The sequence below is a fragment of the Trichoderma asperellum genome, chromosome 6 (genome assembly GCF_020647865.1).
Source record: "Trichoderma asperellum chromosome 6, complete sequence".
NCBI lineage: Eukaryota > Fungi > Ascomycota > Sordariomycetes > Hypocreales > Hypocreaceae > Trichoderma > Trichoderma asperellum.
The window spans coordinates 3,705,734-3,731,173 of record NC_089420.1 but is presented as its reverse complement, the minus strand read 5'-3'; the positions used below and the strand labels follow the sequence as shown (position 1 = coordinate 3,731,173).

Below are 25,440 nucleotides of genomic sequence, written 5' to 3'. Positions count from 1 at the left end.
GACACAAGACTTGCACGCAGCAATTACGTACCAGCATAATCAATTCTCCCTTTTTTACTCCTGGCCGCCCCAGCGCGGAATTTGTGCCTCGCCTTGGCATTGCCACACGCGTATATTTGTAAGAGCTTCGTAAATGTAAGTGCGCCGAATAGGCTATTGCCGCTTACCGAGCCCTATCCCGAGTCGTCGCAACGCAGTCGACTGAACGAACGAGGCTTGACTTTCAGCCCAAGCTGTCATTTCGCAACCCCAAGCCCTGTGGGACCTCGCCAGAGGGGATTGGTTTAGACGTTGTACTACAATGAGCACTAGTCGGTTGACGGCACCAACAGCAGCGCCTATCTTTTTTTAGGTTCTTGGTGGAGATGGAAACGAACAAAACGACGCAGCTAGGAATAGCGGTTCCAACTCCATCTCAGTCTTCGCTCAGCCTCCCGGTAGGCTTACTGAAGTCTATGCTGCCGTTTAGATTCAGACCGTCGGCGCACAATGGTCCTGTAACAGGCAACTACCGTCAGACAAAATCCGGCCCAAAGTGTGGATGCCCCAGGCGCCGTTTTATTTTTCAACGTTGTGGCAAGGTTGAGGTCTGGTCCATAGTTTGGGTAATCACCCAAATACCTACACCATCTGCCCCTCAAGAGAATCTCCCAGGGTAGAAGAAGGATTAAGCGATCAGGACCAAGGAAGCCATGCCTTACCTTTCGTACTAACCCAATTCCCCCCTTTCTCTCTTTCTGCTCCCTCTCGAGTCATTCACAGAGCTTTACTCGCCTGTGCCCTTTTGTCTCAGCCCAATAACGCAATGTCCCCTTTGACAGTCTCATTCTACCAGGTTGAAAAAAAAAACTCATGGCCACACACTTAGACGTCTCATTTTCTTGGCACATTAGTAATGCCGCCGCTGCCGCTGCACAAAACGCCGCCTCTGCCGCCGCCATTGCCAAACAGGCTCCTAGTAGTCGTCGTAGCACATACTTTCGAATACACCCCTCTAGCTCGATTCCGACTCCAGACGAAAAAAAAAAAAAAAAGACGAAAAGGGCTACTAGTGAAAATGATAAACCACTTTTGAGTCGTATCCGTATGGTCTTGCAGGATGAAACGAAATCGAGACATCCTAGGGCGTGAATGTCCGAGCCCGTCCGTCTCCTCTCGAATCATGCTTCTTGTTATGTTCGAGTCTTTTTTTTTTTTTTCCTTTTCGTTTTGGGACTCGATTGTACTATTCCATAACCCCCCTCCTTCTGGAGGCTTAGTCCGACGGATACTAGAGGTGGTAGTACTTGCAAATTGTCCCCCCAGCACTTGTTTCCAATGGGGAAGCACCCTTTCCTCTCCATCTCTAGCCGTCACCACTTATACAATTTATTCATGAGCGGTATGCCCAGGCAATCCCGAGTACTGCTTAGCCTGCACCCGCACCCGAACCCGACAGTTTGGGTCGCCATTAATTAGGAGGGGCTCTTCTCCTCCCGCGCGTCGACAAATATGTATACTAATACCTCAATACAGCAATATATGAAGCGGGAGACGGCGATTCAGAAGCATACCTGTAAGTATGGGCCGACGCTGTGCCGGCGTTACATTGAAGGCGGGAGATGCTCCATTTTCTCGAAGGATTGAAGGATTGAGGGGCCGTCCTTTCGCTGGCCCCCTTGGGTCTGGGACCCTTTTCTCATCTCCGGACGGGACCACGGAGCGCCCCATCCTCCGTATAAACATACCGGCATCTCGTCCAATAACCAGGTCAAGCGATCTACTCACGAGGAGCCCTGAAGTGATATATGATAGCAGTCCAAGCCCAATGTACAGGATAGGTCGATGGAAGTGCAAGCTGCTTCTCACGCATTTGCACGCCAACGCAGTTAGTTTATCATTCCCGTCTCGCGTGCGGAGTAGTCCCGCATAATGCATCGCCTGATGGATCGAAAGCTTCCGTTAGCACGTCGTTTCTTCTCCGTTCAGCTGCTGTAGCGTGTGGAGCAGTGCGTGGTAGCGCAGCGCCATGCACCACGATATATGCCCCAACAAGCAGCCCTACATACGGAGCACCAGCCAACACGCTCGAGGCTACCCTGCATCTCTGCTAGATTAGCATGGCATGCATGCCGCAGCTGTTGGTCGGTTAATGACGCAAGTATGTAGTATCGTATGAGGTTTTTTTTTTGGTTGGGTTATTCAATTCTCTCTGTCTCACTTTCACCCTGAACCATAATCCTGCCTGCGGTCTGACGGTGTACAGCCGAAGATGTAGAAGACGTATAGAGTACCCCGTCGTCCTGCGTAAAACTGCATGAGTACCACACCAGTTACTCTTCGTCCGCGATAAAAACAAGCCCTAGAGCACTACTAAAACCAGACAGTGATGATTTGTAATTCCACTGCCAGTCCGAGGCAATCCACAAGAATGCCAAAATCGGACAGTGGTGCTTTATAATTGAACCGAATGACCGTTATTGTTAAGCGAGTTTGAAGGAAGTAGATCCGCACCAAGTTTGCCTGTTATGCCAAATCGCCAAATCCCATGCATGTGCACGCAAACACCCTTGGGTGTAATCCGAGGCAAGTACGGCGAATGCATACAAGTCAAGATAGGGAATAGAGTCTTTCTTGTCTGATCAATTTCAACCATGGTCGTGCTCAAAAACCAAGATACACGCCCTGCAACATTCGATATCCCGATATGGAAGCGAGATCATACTCACACGCCCACACAACCTGGTAAATCCAACTCAAATGGTGTCAAGCGAGATAACGAAAAATCCCCATAGGATAGCACAGAATGAGGGGCTTTGATGTCACCACGACCACCATTAGGTCTAGGGCCCGCATGAGCCAGAGTGACTCTCAAGATGTCATGTTCATTACCGTAGGGCAAGAGAAAAGGGATCACGGAGCATCTAGTGGCACTAAGTAGTGAGTGCACCCACCTTAAATATGACACGCATCTAGCACGACGCGGCGCAAGATCCTCTCGTAGAAGACAAGTTAGTATTTCCATATGTACATTGCTGCGATGTAGATCCTTCTGCGGGAACCTCTGCAAGCGAACCTGGCGGAAAATAACAAGGCCGCGCGTGGGCAATAATAGTAATAGACGATGCCGTATAAGATGGGGGATCTTTTAGGTCGGTACTTTTCTGCCCCTCGCTGGCTCTGCTAATGCTGCTCTGTATCTTCTGGTGCATGCCAGATGCGGTAGCCTCCGCGCCCCTTGCGTCGGGAATAAGCAGGGAAGAAAATATCGGCGATTTCTTTTTTTCTTTTCCGGCCTTCAGGAGTTATGAAGGATTGTAGCCCGGCCTGATATTGAGAGAGGTCATGAGGCAAACAGCATTGCCATCTGAGTATTGGCTACCAGGTAGACGGCTCTCTCATGGGCCTCTTCCCGGCCGAACGCAGATACATCACGGCGATTCTTCGGCCGAGCAGAAATTATGTATGCCATTGAGCGTATCCGTATCAAGTCGGAGCAAGGGGCGTGACGCTCTAGACGCATCCAAGGCAGGCAGCAGTTTTGTGCTACAGCAAACAGCGAAGCATTATCGTAGTCCTAGCCATGGCGTTGGTACGGAATCCCATTGCTGAGGCTCCTGCTTAACCCCTTCCCCCTCCCTTAAGGTCTCTTGTCTCTCAGACATAGCCCATCCTCTCAGCTTCCCAGCTGGAAATCAGTCAGATAGCTAGCTAGAAAGGGAAAGCGAGCTGTCCGAGGCGCTCTTGGATGCGGAAACAAATCAAGAGGCAAGCCGGCAAGTAATTGCGAGTGTGCCAAGGCGGTCGCTATAGCAAGTTATTAGTGTTGCTCACTTCAGCCCTGTGGCTGCCTGCTGGCCCTACAGCCGCGCACTTATACAGCCGCGCGGACTCGCACCCCCCTCCTTAGGTGAGAAAATGGAAGCCAAGAGACAAAATCCAAAAAGAGAGGAAAGCTGCTGTTAGTGGCTGGGAAAGCGTCTCCACTGCCGTCTAAGCCCAGGGAATGGAGCAGCCTCTGTAAGGCCGCTAGCCAACGCCAGCCAATCAGCCGGGTCTGTCATATTGGCTCCCTCACACGCCCCAAGGCCCACTGAGAGCGGAGGAGCACAGCTTGGGGAGAAGGACAAGGGGAGTACGAAGTACATACAGCAGTCCTTGCTTGTGCCAACTCGCGTTAGCAGGGGCTAGCGATGTTGCCTGCTAGCTCATGTACGTGTGATCTATCTGTTGTAGGCACGAGCTCAAGTCTCCATCCTGCAAAGCCCTACAGCAGGGCTGCTTTAACTCGATTGGGTGGGATACTTGGCCTAACCCTCATAAACGCAGATTCGCCCCTCTCATCTAGCTGGAGCATGGTTGGAGGGGCTGAGTCCAGGGAGCTGTGGCGACTGACCTATCAGCGAGCTCCACCCCCGGTCTCGGACCCGAGGCATTCTCGTCCACGTCCTTTGTCCGTACAGATCGGCTTAGAGCATCATGCTTGCATGCGGTTAGTGCCCAGCCAGCTGAACTATTGTTTGGGCAGGAGCAAATAGAAGTCATCACGGCAAGCCAAGGGGCAGAAGAGAAACATACGGCATACGCGCATGCAGCGAATGAGATACACAGCAGGAAACCACATGACCGGTATCTCCTGCGCCAAAATCATCCTCCCAAAGCGCCCGGCCGAGATTGGTTTTGTCTTGCTCGCCATCCTTACCGCCACCCTTTGCTGATAGTGCGCGCGCATATGCGGTCAATATTTTCCGTTAAATCTTTAAATTCAACCTCAGCTCGGCTTTGGCTAGTCTGCGCAAGGGCGGCACTCTGGGAGATTCCGTCGACATTAAACCGTTTATGGCATGAAGCTCATGCCGATTTGGGCTTTTTTCTCCGCAAGTCGCCTCGCTGCTTATCAATAGGTTCAGATGTATGCATGTAGTTGTCACCAGAATCACTCTGCCTCAGCTCACCATCTTATGCGAGTCAAGATTTAGTTGCCGTGGCAAATTTTGCCAGCCGTAATGCCATCATGATGCCTCATCCTACCTGTCGGTGCAGCCATTCGGTAGGACGGTTGATGCACTGCGTACTATGTAATTACCTGCATCTCATGCAGGCAGGGAACTTCTAAGGAGCTCGTTAGTCTGCCACGCAAGAATCCAAGCCACACACTTGATAGTGCATAATCGTCTCTAAATCCGGAATAGGATAATATTCCGTGGGCTGCATTGCTATCCAATTCCCTGAACAAGCTGGAGATCTCTGTCAATGAAACATGAAGAAGAAAAGCTGCCAAGAGGACTGTGTATTACCTCAAGTCCTGCAAGCTGCCTAGCCCATTTTAGCCTTCTTCAACGTGCACTTGTGGTTCAACGGTGGTGCGACAATGGTTCGATAGATAGCAGGTGCAATTATGACTGATCTGACCGTTGCTTGCAGGGTGTGCAGCGCTTGCCTTGCCTCCCAGCCCGTGTTCTATGTCTCATCTCTCAGACTTCGGCCGCCCGTAGTAGGACCGACATATACATAGGTATAGACCAGTAGACCGAGACTAAGATCTTCAGGGGGTATCTTGCATCGGAAGGGGATACAGCAGACGATCTGGCGCTAAGGCAATCCAATTTTCTGCATTGTGCTCAAAGAAAAAAAAAAAGAAGAAAGAAACGCTTAACCCAGTCCAAAGGCTAAGGGATGCTGGCTAGCCATGGCATTTCTGTACTCTAGCATGCCATGCTAAGCGATCGGAGAAGACGTACACTTGAAGATACACTCTCCGTCGGACACCCCCACTTGCCTCGGACCGCGTGGGCTTATCATTCTTTTGCCAACCAACCTCCGATGCCCACCTGAAGCCCTTGGTTGACGGGGCTATGGGAGCTTCTCTCTCTCTAGTAACACAATTTGTGGGGAACCCCAAACTTCATATCGGCATTGCTATCCCATTCCTCCCTATTCTTCATGGGCTAAAGCCGGTGCGGTGCAGACATGATTCTCCCAAGTTGCCTGTATCAGCTTAGTTCTTAGCCGAATCGACAGACCGCCGTCTAGAATGCTTCTAGCGCTCTCCGCTAAGCCGTATGCCATCTAGCCTGCCTATCGGGTTCGCGAGATAACCGGGCCATGCTGTCATTCTTCGCCCGCTGTCGTCACGGCGTCTTCACTTTTGCGTCTTAGTTGGCACTTGAAACGCGGTCCCTTCCCGTGAATCCTTTGTGCCATGTCGTATATATGGCACACGTATATACCTAGTAGTACTTGGTAATTTGTTTTTACAAGTAGATATATGAGTGCGGAGTAGCAATCTACTCTTTACACTCAGTATTTCGTACCCTGCCGGGATGCTGGCGCAATGCGTTTCTAATGACTTCAATACCAACACCACCACGGCTGTACATTTGCTGACAGAGGACATTTGCCGCTGTGCCGGGCTCATGTCACCACGCTCGCGTCGCTTGTCTATCATCTGAGGTAAAGCAATAGCAAGTTTCAGCCGCCATCTTGCCGTAATCCAACCCAGGTGTTTCTGGATGAATGAAAGAACTGGCGGCGGGGGCGGCACACCTTCGCCGGCAGTTGACTCGGGCGTGCTTCCGTGGCGACGGCTTTCAAATCGGTCGTCGGAGCGCGGGACCCTCTTTTTATTGTGTTCGGTCCGTGAGTGCATACGAGTGTGCGAATAGGAAGTGGCCGTTGACATCAAAAATGGGGCTTTTGCGTCAGGCGGCTCCAGTATTTTCCCTTTGGCTCCTAGGATAGCAGCCTGTTCCTGAGAGCTGTGGACCAGGCTACGGGGACCTCGACGACATCCCAGTCGCCGACCTCCCAAAACACTCATGAGATTTGCTTTTTGTATGCATCTTCTGAGTTCACATCTCCGGCCTTCGCCATGTAAGACACGCCGTGCTCTTAGCCCAAGTCCACAGTCATGATTATTCTTTGCGGGCGCCTCTGGACTCCATCAGCATGTGAACTGACTAGGTGCGCGAGCGACATTCGAGGTGTTTAATACATTGGTAATACCTAGTATGGAGCAAAATGCCAACATTGCCTCATACCGGGCGGGCCGTGGCTGTTGCGGATCCCTTTTTTCTCTCGTTACGCATCCCTTGATTTTTAGCATCAAGGGGCACACCATTTGACAGACCTCCTCACAGCCCTATGGACGAAGCTGTGACACAGGAGGCGCACGCAATGTTTCTGGTAGTGGGGAAGTGCAAATAATAGTTGGCGCCACTTTTCTGAGTCTCCGAGAGCCACCAAGGAACCGCTCCCTTGGGGCACCTTGTTTCCTCGTTGATACTCTGTTGCATAATCGCCCCGGCCTATCCGGACTTTCATCTCGATGCTTGTAGCCTTAGCCACAAAGGGAACAATCTCATTTAAGAGACAGCAGTCAAAGCCATAAGGATGTGATGCGTCGCTTTGCTCAACACATCCTGACTCAAGAGCTCTCCACATACTTCCGCTCTAAGAGGACGCCGCGAGGAAATCTCCTGTCTCCCTTCGCCCGAAGAGAAAAAAAAACATTTCAGGAGATGGTGAATCACAGGAACAGGTATCGTTTTGTCTAGCCGGAGGTGTAAACGTATGTCGCTGCCATTTGTGATTAGCGTTCCCTTCAGCCTTGTGAATCACACTCTCTTGGTGCAAGCTAGCCTTGATATGGTAATTAAGCCCATTCTTTTGAGTCCCCGACAGCCCGACAATGGACACAGGCTTCTGGAAGCTCCAGCGAGAATCAGAGTCGTATTTTGTAAGCGCTTGTGTTGGATAGCTTTGCTGTCCTCGGAGACTTTTCTTTCTAGATAGATTAATGTTGAAACTACTAGTGGTCGGAGATCTCGGTCGACCCAGTTGTTGGTATCGACAGACCAGTATGGTGGCAGCTTACCCGAGGAAGTAGCATATGCACCCTATCAGGTAGACGATAGCGTCTACAGTCGCGTATTAATGGTACAAGGCAGTGATGGTTTTATATCCGAATCTGGGGCCTTTTTCGTATTTCTAGGCTTCGTACTTCCAGACAACGCTTTGAATGAATAGATCTGGTGCAAAGAGCTACACTTTGTATGAGTTGTGTCCCCCTCCTCCCTTTTACCTTGGTATGAATGGAAAGCGAGTCTTCCTTGATATCGCCTGCGGTTATAGGATTAGAGATTGCGTGTAGCGTAGAGCAGCGAGCGTCGGATCTGCTGCAGCGGCTTAACCGCCGCTTCGGCGCCATAACAGACTAGCGCGGCTAGGTTGTAAGCCAAATGAATCTGCTCTCAAGAGCTCTCTGCGTACGTGAAGCGCCGTTGAGTGGGTCAGTGCTGTATGTAGTGCCATTGAAAGCCTGCTAAAGTTCGACGGAACAATCCGTCCCCCTTTCTTTTCTCCTCGCTTCCTCGACTCATGCCAGCGACGGAGCACTGCACCGGCCGATAATTCAGGCCGCTTAGTTGATCTCGCTGTTATGGAAGCCGCAGCAAAATATTGGTACACAAGTAGATGTAGGGCGTGTCATGCATCGATTGTCGTCGAAACAAAAGGGACCTCAATGGACACATCATAACACACCCCTCCTTGTCATCATCTGCCCCCTTGGTGTCGGCTGGGGATAATGAAGTGTGAATTAATTTCAGTTTTCATATGCTATTGTATCAAGGGCGGTCCGGCGCTTGTTGAGCCGTCTTCTGGCGGGGAAAGCTGCCCTGGCCTGGCTTGTCCCACCCTTTCTCTCCTGGCGAATATGGCGATTAAAAGCGATGGTGGGCATTCGAGGAACGATTGGCTAAACACAGGATTAGGAACATGACTCTGCTGGCCCTTGTAAGGCTGAATGATCAATGGTCGACTTGCATGCATACTTTCGTCAATGTCGCATGGCAAGCCAGTGCCCTGCTCATTCCGCCTAAGCGAGTGGCGGCCCAAGTTGCATAGGCGTTTGCCATCGTCTCGTATTCCCTAAAGAGTATAACACGGCTTGTAGCCCAAGCCTTACCGTGTACGATTGGCCCTTGTTGTCTCTCTACTTCGCCTTGCTCGTTGTGCCTATTGGTGTTACGAGTGTGTTTGTGTAGTGTCTTGAATTGCCGACATTATATACCGTGTGTGCTGAATGAGCAGGTGCCCCTTGAGAGGATCAATTAGTGGATGCTCAAACCGTCTTAATCAGTAGCCTGAATTATCCGTACTGGGACTGTTGTGGCTGGCAACTTGCAGGCTTTCCATGGTTCGCTCAAAACTTGCAACATAGTGGGGAAGTGGCTTTGAAGCAGGCTTTCATCTTCGTCACGTGATGAGAAAAATCATTACACATCTTCATCGGTGCATTTGGTTAATAGAAAGTGTTACCAGCTACTCATGTACAGCTCGACCGTCATTTTCATAGTCTTCTTGTGCTTTTTCTGTAGTTGTGGAATAGATCGTATGATTAGGGAAAATGTCGTCAGTGCTCACATCGCGGACGGCCCTTGACCCAGATACAGTACTCATATGGCACCAGTAACTGCTTGGCTTCGTCGACTGGGGCCGGCTTATTCGAATCGAGCGTCACTATCCCTTAAACTTGCGGGGCAGTATCAACACCTACAAGGACTAGTTGAATATCAACTCTCTTCTTGTTGAACCGACGAGCTGAGCGGTGTGATGGCTGATGAAAAGCTAACGACAAGGCTGGTGATCCGGCCAAGTAGCAAATCTGCAGCATTCGCCAGGAAAACCTGATGTCCGTGGGTCGGACCCGGCGACTAGCAAAGCGGTCGAAATCCACAGCTGATCAGCCAAGTGTTCTTGGGTGGGTTAGAATTAGTACCATACGCCAGCTAGGCAGTAGGCTAGGTGTTGGGCTGGCAAGGATATAGAGCTAGCACTTGAATGGCCTCCGGGGAACTGCTGTCCTCCATGGGAAATCGTTGTCGGTGCTGCTGGACAATGCATGGATAATGACAAGTGGCGCTGCCCTTGCTAAGTCATCAAGTAGCGAGCTGAGTTTTGGGCTAGAGTTAGGGCGATTCAGCCCTCCAAGAAGTAGAGGTGCTTGTGCGTAGGCGGACCGGTAGGGCGCAGACACCATTCTTCGAGTTTGGGTGGACGGCGGAATTGTTGCGTTGAACTGCAGCTGCAGGCCTACTGGCTCCGCCAAGCTGAAGCCATGCGCGACTTGACAGGTTGGAAACTGGCCACGCTTGACGACATACACGACATACCACCATAAGCAGCGCGGATTTTTGACACGCCTTTGTAAGCCACAAAAAGCGTTGAGGGCAGGGATTTTTCAGTCAGGTCCACGGAAATTGCGTAGGACGCAATCCGGAGCTTCGGAGCTGAGAGCCAGCACCGTGTTTTCAGCGTTGACGGTGGTGGCACCAAATTTCGACAGAGCAAATCGAGGCTAATCACGGAGGAGCACTCCGTGCTTTGTAGCTTTGTAGTTTTGTGGCACTGCTGCAGGAATTATGAATTAGCTTGGAGCAGACAAGAAGCACGATATGAGCAGAGTACGATTGCAAGACTCGATGACAGAGGTATCCGCAAGCCGGAATGACAAGATGCTGTTGAGGAGAAGATGCAGTGTGTCCGAACCACCATGGCCCAGCGCTGTTGGTGTGGAGCTTGGGACGTAAGGCGGTCGTTCTTGCCCAATCTGCGTATCTACACCTGCATTTGGGGTACAACTTACTCGCTATCGCTGACCATCATATCTGCCTATTGCAGGTAACAGGATCCTGCAATTAGCGTCGGCCAAGACGCCATCAGGCTGTACCGATACTAACGACGCCTGGCAATTTGTAACACATGGCAAGTAGCTCTCAGTTCCGCAGACGACTCGCGCTCATAGGCCTTCTGCGCCCTGGGCGTCTCCTACGCCAGACAAGCATCTCCAATCTCGACAAATCGTATTGCATGCGCCGCAATTCTGAATCTCCACCGTTGTGTGTGCAGCCTTGCATTGGCCTGGTTCCAAGTACCGGCCAAGTTCTCGAGTAATACTGCCCAGGCGGCTGGCTTTGGCGCTCGACTACCTGCCACTATTGGATAGTCACTGGCACTACTCGTATGCTTCACGTCAGGCTTGAGGCGTAGAGAGCAACGATCTCCCGCAGATCAGCACAACACCTGGTTCGCAGCAGTCGCCGCGAAACGTAAGAGTTGGGTGGTGATGCTGGTAAGTCGTGTTAGCAATGGATTGTAACCAGTGCGAACGTGCTGCAATCATTGCCCAACGGCACGCCTGAAACATCATCTCCCGCTCACTTCTACTGCTAGGTCCTCTCGCTCTCGCTATTCCACTGCCTCAAAAAGGGCCTTATTCTTGGCAGGCGAATTGCTAAGCCGCTAACCCCGGAGCTCCAACTGGGCATCCATACAAGGTGCTGGCGCCAGAGTACCGCGGCTGCGGTCGTCGTCATACCTTGCCTACCACACACGGCCTTGGACAAAGAGGAAGCGTGTATGTATGTAAAAGGCATCCATACTTTCTGCAACGCAGGGCTGCTAAAACAGAGCGAGAGCCAGAGCCAGAGCCCTACACCCCTCCCCTCTGACTGCTGCTCCTGCTAGCCGGAGGAATATGTTCTTTTCCGTTTCGGCCCTGGAATTGCTGCCATTGGCTTACTCTTCATCGACTCACAGCCCGAACGATCGCCGAGCGATCCTTGAGCTGCTGCTTCCCCGTTCTGCCGTTCCATTGCCAGGGGCCCGGAAACTGCTGCGACCATACTGGCAAAGCTGTTGGTCACTTTTGGCGAGCATCCTGTCGCTCCGCTCCTACAGAGCAGTGCGCTTGTTTGGTGCATGTGCGTGCAAGCACAAAGAGTGCTCACAGCAGGGATAGGAGAGATTGGCCAGAACAGAGTGGGAAGACGGACATACGGATGGGAGGCGAGTGGAACGACTGCAAGCCAGCATATCCAGTGTGCGGCATCATCAGTTTGCTAGCACCACTACCCAGGGCCGCGGAGCTCACCTCAACCTGAGATGGATGTTGCCTGGCTACCTTAATTGCTTAGCGCTGCCTTGGTCCTTGCCCACTTGTCTCTCGCCCAGCCCTGCTTAGAAAAAGAGGCGCTCTCCACTGGCGGGATCAATGGCCTTGTCTATATGCACACCACCGTGCTCAACCCTACCGGTCCCTGCCCGCATCATCCACGCCCCCTCCCGGCAACATTCTTCAGACGGCGTCAGTGCTGGCCCTACAGCCCAGCGCTGAGCATACCCCCCTTCTCCCCAGGCAAAAAAGGGCCATAGGGCACTAAGACAGGGCTGCCCACGCGCATCCCGTGGTGCTACTTGGCTTGTACGACGGTGCTAGAGTAGCCGCACCCGTGGACCGTTGGTCCCTAAGCCTTCCTTTGTACCTATGTGTACACTCCAACTAGCTTGTGGATGGGGCAGTCCAGTTCCATCGCACCTCGCAAGTCAACCGATCCTCTGGGAACGCCTTTCGCTGCTCGGCTTCTGCTGCTGCTTCTATGCTCTCTGTTGTCTTGGCCCTTGCTGCTGGTGTACACTTCCCCTCAAGACCCTCAAGGGAACACTGCCTGTGGGTAGAAACATGAAATACGCCCCTCCCTTCCTTCTGCTTTCTCCGCTCTGTTCCAATGGGGTTGGCGCATCTCGCTCTTTTCATGGCTCCTGGCATCGAATATTCGGCACCAAGCAAGTAGGCAGAGCAGCAATTTATCACTAGCAGATATTGATGTCTTCTTTGCCTCTCCAGCTGATCGTCGTATCGGCGTGGCTCTGCATTGCCGTCGGCTTGTTGCTTGTACCCATCCGTTGGAAGGGGGAGGCAGAAAAAAGCGCGACAGGGCGAGCAGCAAAAGAGATAGGCTACTTTTGGACACAAGAAACAAACGTGGCTACCATAGTACTATGTAGGTACTCCAACGCACGGCGCCCTTGTCCAACCAAATCCCTGGCTCTGTGGCCAAACGACCACCCGCGCACTAACAGGATTAGCACTTGTTGGAGAGGACCTTCTCATGCTGGTCGCTTTGTCGCTTCTCTACACGCCCCTGGCGCGCTGCCGTCTTCTCATCTTTGCTATCCCCACACCCGCTCTCTTTGTCTCTTCTGGCTCTGGGTCGAGCAGCGGGACTAAGCTTTGATATTCTCTCTTGGTCTCCCGCTTCTCGCCCCTACATTAAAGTCTTCTGAACCTCCCACATGTTATAATTCGAGGACATCCCATGTCTTTGGTCACTTCAACTTGCCTCTAGTGGCTTCGTGTATCATTCTTCTAGCCCTTGTTCTCCAATCCTATTCGTCTTCTACACTTTTGCCTCCTTCTATGGACCTATTTTTGCTGCCCCGTTCAGCTACCATCCCCAACCACACATACCTGCGTAACTACAGCACGCACTGCCTTGGAAGACCTTGCGGCCCCTAGAGCTGGACTTGGATAAACGCCAAAAAAAAACAAAACCAAAAAAAAAAAAAAAAAAAAAAAAAAAAAAAAAAATAGACCAAAAAATTCCGAATTCGTTGCCACCTACGCATCTCTGCCCTGCTTCGCCTACGCGACACGTAACGGCGGATTATCGTTGCCGCAGCTGAAGCAGCGGGCTTGCGTTCTTACTGGCGCATTGACTCCGTCGGCTATCATCAATTTCCATGACTCGAATGGGCGTGTAACGGCAAACATCTTTGAACATTTTCCGCATACAAAGGCCCACCTCGGCCTTTGCTTCACTTCTCTATAGCACAGCACTTCCAACTTCAAATACTCGCATTTTCCTCCTTCATTTCGCGACAATGGCCTTTCCCCCGCAATATCGAGAGGCTCCTCCTGCTCTGCCGAGCATCATCGTGCCTGGATCCGGCGCCAATCGATATAGAGACGACCTTACCTTCTCCAGAAGCCCAGCAATGGCCATTCCTGGCATGGACACGCGAGACGACGTGCCCCCTCCGCTGCCTCCTCCACGGGTTCTTCCCTTTGGCGACGCCCCTACTCAATATCGTGACGACTTGAAAGACAAGAGAGATTATTCTCGTGGCTCTTCTTTTGCCAGTCGCTCGTCCTTAGCAAGTGGTTACGGTAGCATGAGCCCCTGTCACCTAGATGAGCGACCGGGCTACAGGAGAAGGGAAACTGGAAGCATCAACAGCGATGAGGGTTATGCCAGCTATGCTTCAACAGAGAGGTGCGCAGTTCTTGCAGGTTGGAAATGAGTAGAAAGAACGAAACAAGACTAATTTATTGAGCATGGCAGATCTCGCGATTCCATCCCCACCGAGCCATTTGGACTTCACCACAACAGATTTCAGTTCCAATCGGCGGCCGATATTCACGGCGACAGCATGAAGAACCTGCTGACTCCCATCCGCACGCTGGACAGATCGCCTCCGCGCTCTCTTCTCAGTGGTTCCGTGAGCGACATTGCTCGAGGACTTCAGAACGAGGGCCGTTTTGCTCCCAGCTTCAACAACTTACCCATTCAGCTCCCCATCCACAGCCGCGCACCCTTTGAGTCACAAACCCGAGACTCACCAACCTTTTCTGCCGTCTCTCCCCTCTCTACGCCATTCTACCGATCCCCAATTGACCGCCGCTCGCCCTATGACAGCTCAGAACCCGACCGCTCGCCCCGAGGCAGATCAAGGCGGAACAACAGCGACGATGCCACCTCTACCCAGGGCAGCTTTGCCGACGACATGGACATGGAAGAGACGTCGTCATTGAAGAGACTGCACATTGAAGATGCGTACGCAAGTGCAGGACAGAAGCGACGGGCAGCTAGTCCTGCGTCGGACGACCTTGGCCTCCACATGGTGCCTGGCCAGGGTGCCTCTCGCGGCTCTCCCACTCCTCGCCTATCGACGGGCGCTCAAACCGCGACGTCCATTCTCTCTAGCGCGCCTTCACGATCCGGCTTCCTCATGTCTTCGATTTCCATCCCCTCTACAACTACCGCTAGCTGCTCCTTTGGCCACCGCTCACCTGGTGGGGTCTCACCCGGGGCCCTCTCTCCCACATCATGCACCTCTCCATACAACACGCCCGCATCCCTGAACCTAAGCCCCGAGACCTCAGTTGCCAACAGGGCATCTCTGCACTCCCGAACCGCCTCAGGCGCCGGCCCGCGGAAGCTCTCCGAGATGGCAAAACCCGCGGGTGCCAAGTTCCAAGGGTTCTACATGTGCGAATGCTGTCCCAAGAAGCCCAAGAAGTTTGAGACAGCTGAAGAGCTCAGGTACGTAATTAGTCACATCTTAGTTCTTTTTTTAAATCGCGCCCCATTTTTTCCCGCTTCGTCATTCTCAGGGAGTGCTGACTCATCCATCTAGTGCTCACGAAGCTGAAAAGCAGTACGAGTGCAGCTTCTGCGGCAACCGCTTCAAGAACAAGAACGAGGCCGAGCGACACCAGAACTCGCTCCATGTACGTCGCCATTCATGGTCGTGCTCTGCGCTGTCTGGGTACAATCGGGCGTTCCACGAATCGACAACGCATCCCGGCGAGGCCGATGCATGCGGCTACTGCGGGGAGGAGTTCCCTCGCTCGGGCCTTGGAGCGAGAGCCGGCTTACTGAACGGAGGTATCCAGGCGAGACACGCCACTGACCAGGACTGGGAAGAGCGCATTCGACACCTGCAAGAGCAGCACAAGTTCAGAGAGTGCAACTCTTCCAAGAAGTTCTACAGGGCCGACCACTTTCGGCAGCATCTCAAGCACAGTCACGCAGGCACTAGCGGCAAGTGGACTAACATGCTGGAGAATGCTTGTCTGATGGAGGAGGACCCCTCCCCAAGGTGAAAAAAAAAGAAGAAAAAAAATAGAAAAGATCTGGCTCTGGATAGCTGCATTCGAAGCGCGGCGGCTAGTATACGAAGGCTTACAACACGAAAAGTTTCGATCAACTATTTCTGTATGAAGACGGCATGGCTTTTTTTTTTTTTTTTTTGTTATTTCTATTGTTTTCTCTTAAAAAGAATACCCGCTCCAGGAGGCGACATAGTGGAGCTCTGCATTGCATTGCCAGTCAAATAAATGATTCTTACATTGGCCGAGATTTTTTTTTTCTACATTACCGTTCCTTTTGTCTCTGATGACTTTACGACAAGCAATTGATACATAAGTGGGCGTTTGGGTGTCAAACCGATCAAAAACAAGCAGGGCGCGCGCAGATATCCTGTGGGTTCCGCTTTTGGGAGATGGAGGCTATGATGGCTGTTCCGTGAGAGAGCTCGTATGGGCGAGTCGATATAACAAGGGTATATCATGGTTTGTTGGAGAGAGAATGTCGCCACTTTTGAGATATGAAGAGCTGGCCCAGCACTAGAGCTATGGGATGATTCCAAATGTGAACACAAAACCCGCAGGGAGCGAGCAGGGCGCTTGTGTTGCTCATGGAAAGGTATTATGGTCAAAACGCACTGGTGCTATCCCTGACAAAGGCTTCCAGGAGGAGGAGGGAGGACTAACCGGAAATGCCATTGGATGTTCGGATACAAGTCAGGCTGACAGACTACTGCGCGCAGCTGGGATGCAGAACTTCTAGGGTATTAGGGCATCCTCCACTCTCCACCAGCAGATTCCATGATGGGTGAGACGTGCGCTTGCGCCTGTACCGCCGAATTCGGCGATGAGAGACAGCTCCCCATGTCAGCAGCTACAGTACCAGTAAGACGGACTCGCCAGAGGATTCAGGATCTCTTATTTTCCGTCTCTCATTGCCCTTTGTTTTGCTGCTACTACTATAGTACTAGGTACTACTACTGCCCAAGTTTAGGCTAGCTAAATCTCGGAAAGCTCATCCGGAGGCACAACAGATATTGATGATATATATACCTACTCGTCCTCTCTTGAAGTGCAGGTGCCCAGAGACCAGGGTTTAAGTGATTGGGTTGGCGTTGTGGGTGAGATGGGATCCGCAAGGTCAATTCTGAAACGAACTCACATGCGGTTCACGGCATGGCAATCCGCCCTTTCGCAGAAACTGTATGACAATGAATGCGTTTGATTCAATCACAGCTGCAAAGCAGAATGCCACTCCCGTGCAGCAAGCCGTTCCTGGGTCTTAGATGAGGTGCAACAGATGCGCGCCGTGGCGTGGTGTTTCAGGGAGGAGCTGGCAAAGGACCATTTGGTGCTGCAGGGCCCTCCTGTGCGAAATTCAGACTAGATTGGAGCGTATGCAAATGGCTGACGATGAACGGGCTTGGTTGGGCTGAACCGTGAGACCCTGGTCCCAGATACATGGCACGGGCTGGTCCAAGCCCTAACGCTGCTTGGCCTAGGTGGAAGGACAACAGATAGCCAGCCATAGTGTGACGGTGACAGCAAACAGAAGCATGGGCGCTATTGGCGAGGCCCAGCCGAAAACTGCTGATATATACATAGTAGAAGCCTCTCTGGAAACAGGCTTCTGGAATGGGAAACTTTGTTGGGCCGTCTGAACGTGGTGCCGCTTTGCGCATGAGAGGAGAGCAGTGGAAATAAAAGATAATTCTCTTATTTCATCCCAGCAACGTTTTCTTTGTTCATCTTTCATTCCTGGTGGTACTTTCTCATGCCAAGGATGTGCATGACAAAGGGGATGACCAGGTTTCAAGGGCTTCGCATACACTCTTTTCGGCTCCAAACGATCCGACTGCGAAATGGGGAAATGGGGGAGGGGTATGCTGGCACTGGAACCTTGGACAGGAAAGAGGCAAAAGGAAGAATTTCGTTTTGAGAAAAAAAAAAAAAAAAAAAAAGAAAGAAAGAAAGAAAGGAAGAAAGAAAAGGGGGAGAGTTAGATGTTATGTAGGAAGACTATACAGACATGACCTTGATAAAGTGCATTCGAGACAACGATAAAACGGACACCATGATTGATATCAAGTCTAAAGGCGCTATCTGTCTAGTGATGCTTGCCTCTTTCTTTTTAGCTGTAATGAGGATAAGCGAGTGAGGAGGATGGCGAATGATGATAAACGGCTTTATGATGATGTGCATAAGCTGGTTCCTAATTTATGCATAGCTGTGTATTGACACGGTCAAGTCGCTCTGTAAGCCTTGAGAACATGGGGGTTCTCACTATACTTTTACAGCTGATGATATGGACCATGGAGCATGGCCGAGTAGGTGCCTTTTCATGCACACAGCCGTTTTGTTTCCTATGTACAACACCCTTTACGGTAACAGATGCTACGATGAAGAACAGATGACGGAGCCATGCGGAGGTTTGCGTGAAACTAATTAGAGGGCGGGCTGCTTTGGGCGTTGACGTTGCATTGGCCTTGTTGTCGCCTCGATGTTGCGACTGTTATGATTGGAGGGCACACCAGCCCCCCTTGCTCTTGTCCATTGCTCTTGTGTAGATTGCTTGCTTACATGCTGAGTAGAGCAATTGGAGTTTGTGAGGGGAGAAGGGGTGGGGGTGGGGGGTGGGCAGTGAAACGATACGAAAGAAGGAAAAACAGCCAGACGAGGATGATGATGAGATTATTCTGCCAAAAAATGGAAATATTCGCCTTTCGGAGTAAGAAATAGGGACAAAAAAAAAAGACAGGACGATGAGGAAGAAGATGACGATGAAATAGGGGGGAGGGTTTTAGATCGCCGAGGTGCTACTTCGTAATTGCATACTTGGCATGTGGTGAAAGAGGAGGCTACTTCATTGTTTGGTTACCGAATGCAATGAGCGACCCACGAGACAGTCTACGGGGGCTGACAAGGGCAATTTGGAGCGGGACTTGCCGTTGGAAGGGATGGAATACTGATTATATGAGATGCTGGGAACTGGAGTCTATGAGTGCTCCGCAAAAAGTCATGTGTATTGGAAAGATGTTCATGGGGGTGTGTGAATTAGTTGCTGATAGGTATATTCGTTGGTATTACTAGGGTTTGTATGGACAACGCGTGCCCATTTACGTCCTATACGTACATGCTGGAGATTGATAATGGACGATTCAGGACGATGGGGGCTGAAAACAGAGGACAGGGGATATCAGCAGCTCAACTCTGGCGGTACCGACGGAGAGGCAGAAGCTGGTATAGTTCATCACAAGTTAGATCAGCTATACGTACTGCAATGAACCGGCTTTGACGAAGGGGGGAGTGAATACAAGAGACAAGTAGCAAGGTTTCAATGGCTTGGTAGCTTGACAAGGCTGGCACTAAGAAAAAAAGCATGCATGGTAGACGCTTGTCTGTTAGCTGTACCTATGACACATGCATTTGGAATACGACGCTCGTGGTTTCTGCTAGAGGCCGGAAGAGGAAATGAAACCACCCTGCTGGTAATAGAAGGAGAGGGACTTGGGAGAAGAGACGCTGCGTGATAAGTACATAGAAGATGAAGTCGTTCGCAGTAATCGCCCAGTTGCATAAGCATCACTGACAGGGGTGGGTTGCTTTCTTGTCTTTCCTCCTTTGGCTCGATTTCGAGAAAATAGGACAATAGTTAGGACAGGGAAGATGCAAGCCATGAAGCTACCTAGGACTAGGACTAGCAGTAAGCCGTGCTGGTCCACGGGCGACTAAATGATTATATGATTACTTTGCACGTTGAATACCTACTACATGTAGGTAGTTTCTCTCAAGTAACAGATTCAAATGCGCGGTTGAGACGCGGGCTGTCGGTGCTGTACGCGGAATACGCCGCGAACTATAAGTTACTATTTCTCCTGGATATTATATTATGGGGCAGATGATGCCTGTGTCTGCGATGGAGAAGGGGGTGAGATGGATGGGTTTTCTGCGCCCTACGTCAAGCCCGGAGTGGCAGCGATATGCACGGGCAGCAGCGAGATTTCAATGCTAAAAGTCGCCAGCAGAGTCTTGGCATTGGGGAAGTCAGTGTAGTATATGGAGTGCCAAGAGCGCCTATTTGCTTGACTATCTATCTTGCTTACAGATACAGGGGGAGCAGGTTAAATGGGCATAATCGAATAGTGGTCGAGGGCAAATTAGCTTGAGGCGAGAAACCGCGGTTTGCATTCTGTTGGAAATTCGTATAATTGGGCGATTGGGTCATGTATACGCGTATTACATGTATCGAGTAATACCGCAAGGGGAAAGTAAAGAAGAGCACAAAATAATAAAACGAAAAGAGACTAAAGAACGTGAAAACGAGCACGACTTTGGCTTAATTAATTGATTCATGAGAGTCAACAGAATAATAATTCCTCTGCCCAGGGGACTTAGACGCTTTCTTTGTTGTCGAGATGAGGGAATATGATTGCGATGGTCTAACCGCCTTTTGGCCACACCAGGCGTTTAATTTGTCGTCTATTTCTAAGCTTACGAATAATAGCACACGTATAGTGCACAGTTCTGCATCACCCTGGCACTAGCAGCCCCCCGCCGGCGGACCAAATCGGATGGCTGTCACGAGAGGTGAACAGCAGAACGGATTCAGCTCGCATGGAATCAATCGAAAGCTAAAGAGAAGTGGCTTTCCCACGCCCCCTTGCCGAGTTCTCCTCCTGCCGGGCTATCAAACACCAACAACCGGGGGCGGGTTTACTAAACAAAGCTATAGAAGCATAAGGGAGAAGAGGCTCCTCGGCACGGGCTCCCGCTTAAAAGAAGGTTGGTTAAACCAAACATCTAGGCCTACCTGGGTAAAGTAGGCACGTTAAAGAGAAGACGGGGGGGCGATTGGCGCATCATTTAAATTATGCTGCCTTGCCGGTATAGGGCATGACGGGATTCGTGATTTACTTGTTTAGGAGTACTCTGCTTCAATGGGTAGGTGCCTTGCACCAGAGATATTTGTAATGCTACTGCTGGTACATATTGCTACTTAGTACCTTTGTAGGTCCTAGCATTACCACTACCTACTACGAGTGCACGTATGTAAAAGCATACATTATATACCGACCTCGGTAGTGACAGCTTTTCCATTCCTCACCCCTCCCCCTTCTTCTCACGTCTGCTGTGTTTGTGCCAAGGACATGTATATATGGAGCACCTGCAAAATGCACATCCCAGTAAGATTCGTGGGTAGTTGGGTGAGAGGAGCCTGCAAGGACAAGGCGAGTACATGCTTGGGGTATGCAATCTGCTGCAAACCGCGGACTGCAAACAAGTAGAGCTCACGCCAAGGTGCTTATGGCGGGATGTAATGCAATACTTGTTATCAGGCACATATACATATATAGTCGCGACGGGTGACGCCAATTACATGATCTTACACACTGATATGGATCCTGTGTTGTTTTTACTATGAACTATATACATACGAGAGCTGCTAAATATGGAGTCTTGCCGATAAGGAGCAGCTGCAGCCGCGATGGTGGCGACTGATGGACTGATGTTCGCCAACCGTCCGGATGATGGCCGTGACGATGACGATGATCATCATAAATAGGTAGGTAGGTAGGTAAGGTATGCATCACTACTTACACGCACCTACATGTATATGGTATATGTGTATGCACATCGCATCATATTCATCGTCATCTTAAGGCGTGATGCCATCTGTCCACCCCCCTCCCATTGAGGCTTGCTTACTGACTAATCGGGGCATGTTTATGCGGTTGGGAGTAGACGAAGCTGGCTGTATGTGAGGCCCAGTCTAATTAGTACATGTATCCTGCAGTAAAGCATCGAAGATGGAGGGAAGGGGGCATAACTGCTACAGCATGAAGTATGTACCTAGACCATCTCCATGTAAGTAGGTAGTGTGTGTATCTGTATATATCTGTACATGCGTGTAGATGTCGGCAGCAGCAGCATCAGCAGGATGAGAAGGATTTGTGCGATGCAGCTCTAGCGGGAAGAGACGGGAGGGGATCCCTGTGAGTCTTTTTTGCCATTGCTTGAGTCTCTTCTGCCAAATGCCGATAGCGATAGTCCGTACTATGCGTGGGGTATCTGCATGTAGATGCATGTAGTTCCAGTCTATTCACCGTCTGTCCTTCACCCCATCTAATTAATCACATTCATTGCTCAATTTCTTCATTCATCTATTTATTTACTTTTCTGCTTGCTTTGCCTCAGACGGCAAGTCTTGCAGAAGAGGAGCCAGCCCGAAGGAACGAGCAGGATCCGATTTGGTGCGAGCCAATGCGAAAATGCCCGCAAAACACCAACCAACAGCCGGCCTTTTCGTGCATCGCCAAAATACATGTGTGTAGCAGGTACATGCAGTGCATCCAACTGGGCGATGCCCGACATGTACAGCGGACGTATCGGCAATGGCCAAGCAAGGCTGTGCGGCCCAAGGACGGTACATGCAGATACATCCACCGCGGCACGAGCGTTCAAGGACCTCCATCGAGTTGATCAACATGCAAGCCCAACAACAACAAAGTGCCGTGGGCTGCTGCCGGTGCAACCCCCCATTCCATTGATATCATCCCCTCTACGCGTCCACACACACGCTGGACGGACGGCAATTTAGCGGGCGAGAGGGTGCTGTGGGCTGCTGCGGCTGGCCGTGGCCGTAGCGCGCGTTTAGGGCCTGAGTGCGGATTTTACAGGGCAGGATTACAGCGGACTCCCGCTGGGGCACCGGGGCAGACGACGGCGCACAGCGCGAGGCTGGGCAGCCCTGTAAGGCGTAAGGCTGAGCGAGAGAGGAGGGGCGGACGCTGTGGCTGGACCTGACAGCGCCTGTGGCGGTGCTTCTGGAAAAACGAAGATCCCTCCAACCCGTTTCATACGGCAACATGAGCACGAACCGAGGCAGCAGTCAACGACGACGACGACGCCGCGAGCTGGTTCATCGCAAACTCGTCCACTCTTGCATCTCATCTTGTTGGATCTGGAACATCTTTGGCGTCATTCCTTTGCCTGCGTCTTGGCTCGATCTGCGCAAATCCGTCAAAGCCTCGTCTCCACGCCTCTCAGCGATTGGGCCGTCAGAGTTTTCCCTTCAATCTTGGACGGCCACTCACATCACATCTTTCATCATCACTCATCTCATTTTAGACAAGATCAGATAAGCAGCGAGCAAAGACGAAACGAGGAGCTGGTCTCACATCGGGTTGCATATCCCCAGCACTCATTTCTGGGCCGTAAAGAGTTTGGGAACAAACACACTCTCAATACCATCGGCATATCAAAAGCTGTGTGTACATCAGCCACGCAGCTACCAATCAAACAATCATTTCCTCATAGCTCACACCAAACTGTGGGCTCACCCCGTCAGATACCCTGGCCGCCCCGCTGCCAGACGACATCCCCCCTGTCGAGGGCCGGAGAGAGCAGTTTGGCCATCAGCTGGAACTGGAAGAGCACAAGGCTCTCGAAATGAGCGTCGTCGAGATGGCTCTGAGCACGATTGATGGCGTGCCGAATCTCTATGTCGGAGGGTGAGTTTACAGTTCTTCTGCTACACGCATTTTCACATCAATCAATCATGTACATGTATAATTCATCATTGTCATCACCATCATCATCAGTGTGAAACTTCATGGCTGACCTCATCCAATGATCTAGCATATGGGCCCTCCGGCGCTCACAGTCCCTCCTGGAGAGGAAAATCACACACGTCCTCTCCCTAGTCTCTTTCAACCCGGCCAGTCTCAAAAACTTCAAAGATGAGCCCTTCTCTGAATATGGCAAGGCCTTCCAGCACCTTCTCATTGACATTGACGATGTCGATGACTCGGATCTCCTCATCGAGCTTCCCCAGGCAGTCAAGTTCATAGACGAGGGGCTACGAAGCATCAGACCCCGCCGGAAAGCCCCTTCCAGCTCCGACGTTGCTAGCGTCCAAAAGGCCGTAGAGAACATCGCCCTGGATGGCGACAACAAGAGCTTAGCATCGTCGTCAACGTCATCGCTAGTGTCAGCATCCACATCAGCATCAAACGTCCCTCCTCCTGACGCACCACGAGGCCGCCGCGGCGCCGTCTTTGTTCACTGTGCCGCGGGCAAGTCCCGTTCCATCTCCGTCATCATCGCCTATCTCCTCTGGCGCCACCCCGACCGCTTTACCGGCTCTGCAGGCGCAGAATTGGCCTCATCGCTAGTCCCTCAGTATCCCGGGCAGTATGACGAATCTGTCTGTGAGCCGGTCCGCGCAGCTCTCGCGTTCGTCAAGAAGACACGCCCCCTTGCCGATCCCAACAATGGTTTCATGCTGCAGCTCGACCACTGGTGGCGGATGGGCTGCCCGGTCGAGGGGGGTGTTGAGTCTCAACCCATCTATCAGCGCTGGCTCTACCAGCGTGCTGCCAAGGAGAGCCTCGCCGTGGGCCAGGCCCCCTCGCAGCTCTTTTTCGGAGACGAGGTAGCCACTGAGGCATCATCAGCACCATCTACTGATGCATCGTCGACTTCGGCTGCTGCGCCCGCCGGGGAGAGAAAACTCCGCTGCAAAAAGTGCCGCCGCATCCTCGCCACAGGCCCCTTCATCGTGCCGCATCAACCGCGCGCCTTCAGCGATGAGGAGCTTGATGCCGCAAAGGCCCGGGGTCTTCCACCGCCCACACGCCCGCCCTGCCAGCACTTCTTCATCGAGCCGCTTAGCTGGATGCGCGGCGAACTGGAGAAGGGCGAGCTCGGCGGCCGCCTGGTGTGCCCGAACCCCAGATGCGGCGCCGGCGTGGGGCGGTACGACTGGAAGGGTTTCCCGTGCTCGTGCGGTGGCAGAGAGGACCCGGCCTTTTCGCTGCAGAAGGCCAGGGTCGACGAGGAGGTATCTAGGGCAATACTTCGGATGCCACCGGGAGCGAGAGGCGGCAATGGGAACCTATGATGGCCGTAAAGAGACATCGTAACTGCTGCTACTATTGGCATTGGCACTATTAGTCGCACTTCTAAATGAAGGACGAGCAGCAGTAGAATCAAGGCGTCAAACTAACAGCCTTTTTCTCCGTCTTATTGCTCTGATTTCCTACTTTGGAAGAGCGAGCATAGGTGCTGTTTTGCTTGTACCAGGATCACACACGCATACGTCACCTCGCCTCACTTCATCTCCATCCCTCTTTTCTCCCTGGCCGTTAGCCACCACGGAGAACTATTGCCTTTCCCCCCCATATACAGTATACCACAGCGCTATGATAACTGCCAAGCAGTGCTTGAAATAGATCGAATCATACGCAAGAAATTCGAGACCCGCCTATGTCGCTTACTTCGCCTATAATCGTAGATTTTTTTCTCTCTCTCTCTCTCTCATCATCTTTCTTGCCTTGTTTCGCAATAATACTCTCTCGTATCTAACCGATCTTGGGATGCACCCCCAAGGCTTGATTTATGCTTGTACGCATTCAGACTGCCAAGGGTTATAGGCAATAGTGGTATTTCTCTCTTTCTGCCACTACATGCTTAGTCTTAGGATGCATGATTGTAACGTCCGCATGGCATGATAATGTTAAAACTGTAACTGAGGGGCTCCATTGAAAGATAGAGAGAATAGGGGAAACTGGGGCTTCCTGACAGTCGTGTCTGCGAACAGTGCTGATAGGGCGTTTCCCTTCCTTCTCTCTCTCTTCTGATTCTCAAGGGCACAATTATGTGGAACGCAAGTCATGTCATGCATCTACCACACTTTCCCCTTTTTTATTTTATTTTATTTTCTTCTCGTATGAATGATAACATGGATA

At 51.5% G+C, this 25,440-nt stretch overlaps 5 protein-coding genes across 5 annotated transcripts; 2 read left to right on the top strand and 3 right to left on the bottom strand.

The window, feature by feature from the left end:
• Positions 1 to 4,323: 4,323 nt before the first annotated feature.
• TrAFT101_010666 (uncharacterized protein) lies at positions 4,324 to 6,799 on the bottom strand (the record flags this gene model as incomplete). Its single annotated transcript, XM_066129031.1, has 2 exons — positions 4,324 to 4,461; positions 6,368 to 6,799. 2 exons carry the CDS (start codon positions 6,797 to 6,799, stop codon positions 4,324 to 4,326), a joined length of 570 nt encoding a protein of 189 aa, XP_065985161.1.
• A 284-nt stretch (positions 6,800 to 7,083) lies between these two features.
• Positions 7,084 to 7,422, bottom strand: TrAFT101_010665 (uncharacterized protein; the record flags this gene model as incomplete). The annotated part of the gene is made up of 1 exon (XM_066129030.1): positions 7,084 to 7,422. One exon carries the CDS (start codon positions 7,420 to 7,422, stop codon positions 7,084 to 7,086), a length of 339 nt encoding a protein of 112 aa, XP_065985160.1.
• A 1,162-nt stretch (positions 7,423 to 8,584) lies between these two features.
• TrAFT101_010664 (uncharacterized protein) lies at positions 8,585 to 9,200 on the bottom strand (the record flags this gene model as incomplete). The annotated part of the gene is made up of 5 exons (XM_066129029.1): positions 8,585 to 8,737; positions 8,806 to 8,910; positions 8,979 to 8,997; positions 9,053 to 9,078; positions 9,141 to 9,200. 5 exons carry the CDS (start codon positions 9,198 to 9,200, stop codon positions 8,585 to 8,587), a joined length of 363 nt encoding a protein of 120 aa, XP_065985159.1.
• A 3,911-nt stretch (positions 9,201 to 13,111) lies between these two features.
• Positions 13,112 to 17,759, top strand: TrAFT101_010663 (uncharacterized protein). Its single transcript, XM_024904583.2, has 3 exons — positions 13,112 to 14,096; positions 14,166 to 15,146; positions 15,241 to 17,759. Exons 1-3 carry the CDS (start codon positions 13,705 to 13,707, stop codon positions 15,707 to 15,709), a joined length of 1,842 nt encoding a protein of 613 aa, XP_024755490.1. The 5' UTR covers positions 13,112 to 13,704; the 3' UTR covers positions 15,710 to 17,759.
• Positions 17,760 to 22,557: 4,798 nt separating this feature from the next.
• On the top strand, positions 22,558 to 25,391 carry TrAFT101_010662 (uncharacterized protein). Its single transcript, XM_024901349.2, has 2 exons — positions 22,558 to 23,202; positions 23,330 to 25,391. Exons 1-2 carry the CDS (start codon positions 23,141 to 23,143, stop codon positions 24,591 to 24,593), a joined length of 1,326 nt encoding a protein of 441 aa, XP_024755489.2. The 5' UTR covers positions 22,558 to 23,140; the 3' UTR covers positions 24,594 to 25,391.
• The last annotated feature ends 49 nt before the right edge of the window (positions 25,392 to 25,440 follow it).

What these genes read in the sequence shown, in the direction of transcription:
- TrAFT101_010663 (XM_024904583.2), top strand. Translation starts at nt 13,705, where the DNA reads ATGGCCTTTCCCCCGCAATATCGAGAGGCTCCTCCTGCTCTGCCGAGC. An exon ending in AGCTATGCTTCAACAGAGAG is followed by an intron (nt 14,097 to 14,165) that starts GTGCGCAGTTCT and finishes TGAGCATGGCAG; the next exon opens with ATCTCGCGATTCCATCCCCA. An exon ending in GAGACAGCTGAAGAGCTCAG is followed by an intron (nt 15,147 to 15,240) that starts GTACGTAATTAG and finishes TCATCCATCTAG; the next exon opens with TGCTCACGAAGCTGAAAAGC.
- TrAFT101_010662 (XM_024901349.2), top strand. Translation starts at nt 23,141, where the DNA reads ATGAGCGTCGTCGAGATGGCTCTGAGCACGATTGATGGCGTGCCGAAT. An exon ending in CCGAATCTCTATGTCGGAGG is followed by an intron (nt 23,203 to 23,329) that starts GTGAGTTTACAG and finishes CCAATGATCTAG; the next exon opens with CATATGGGCCCTCCGGCGCT.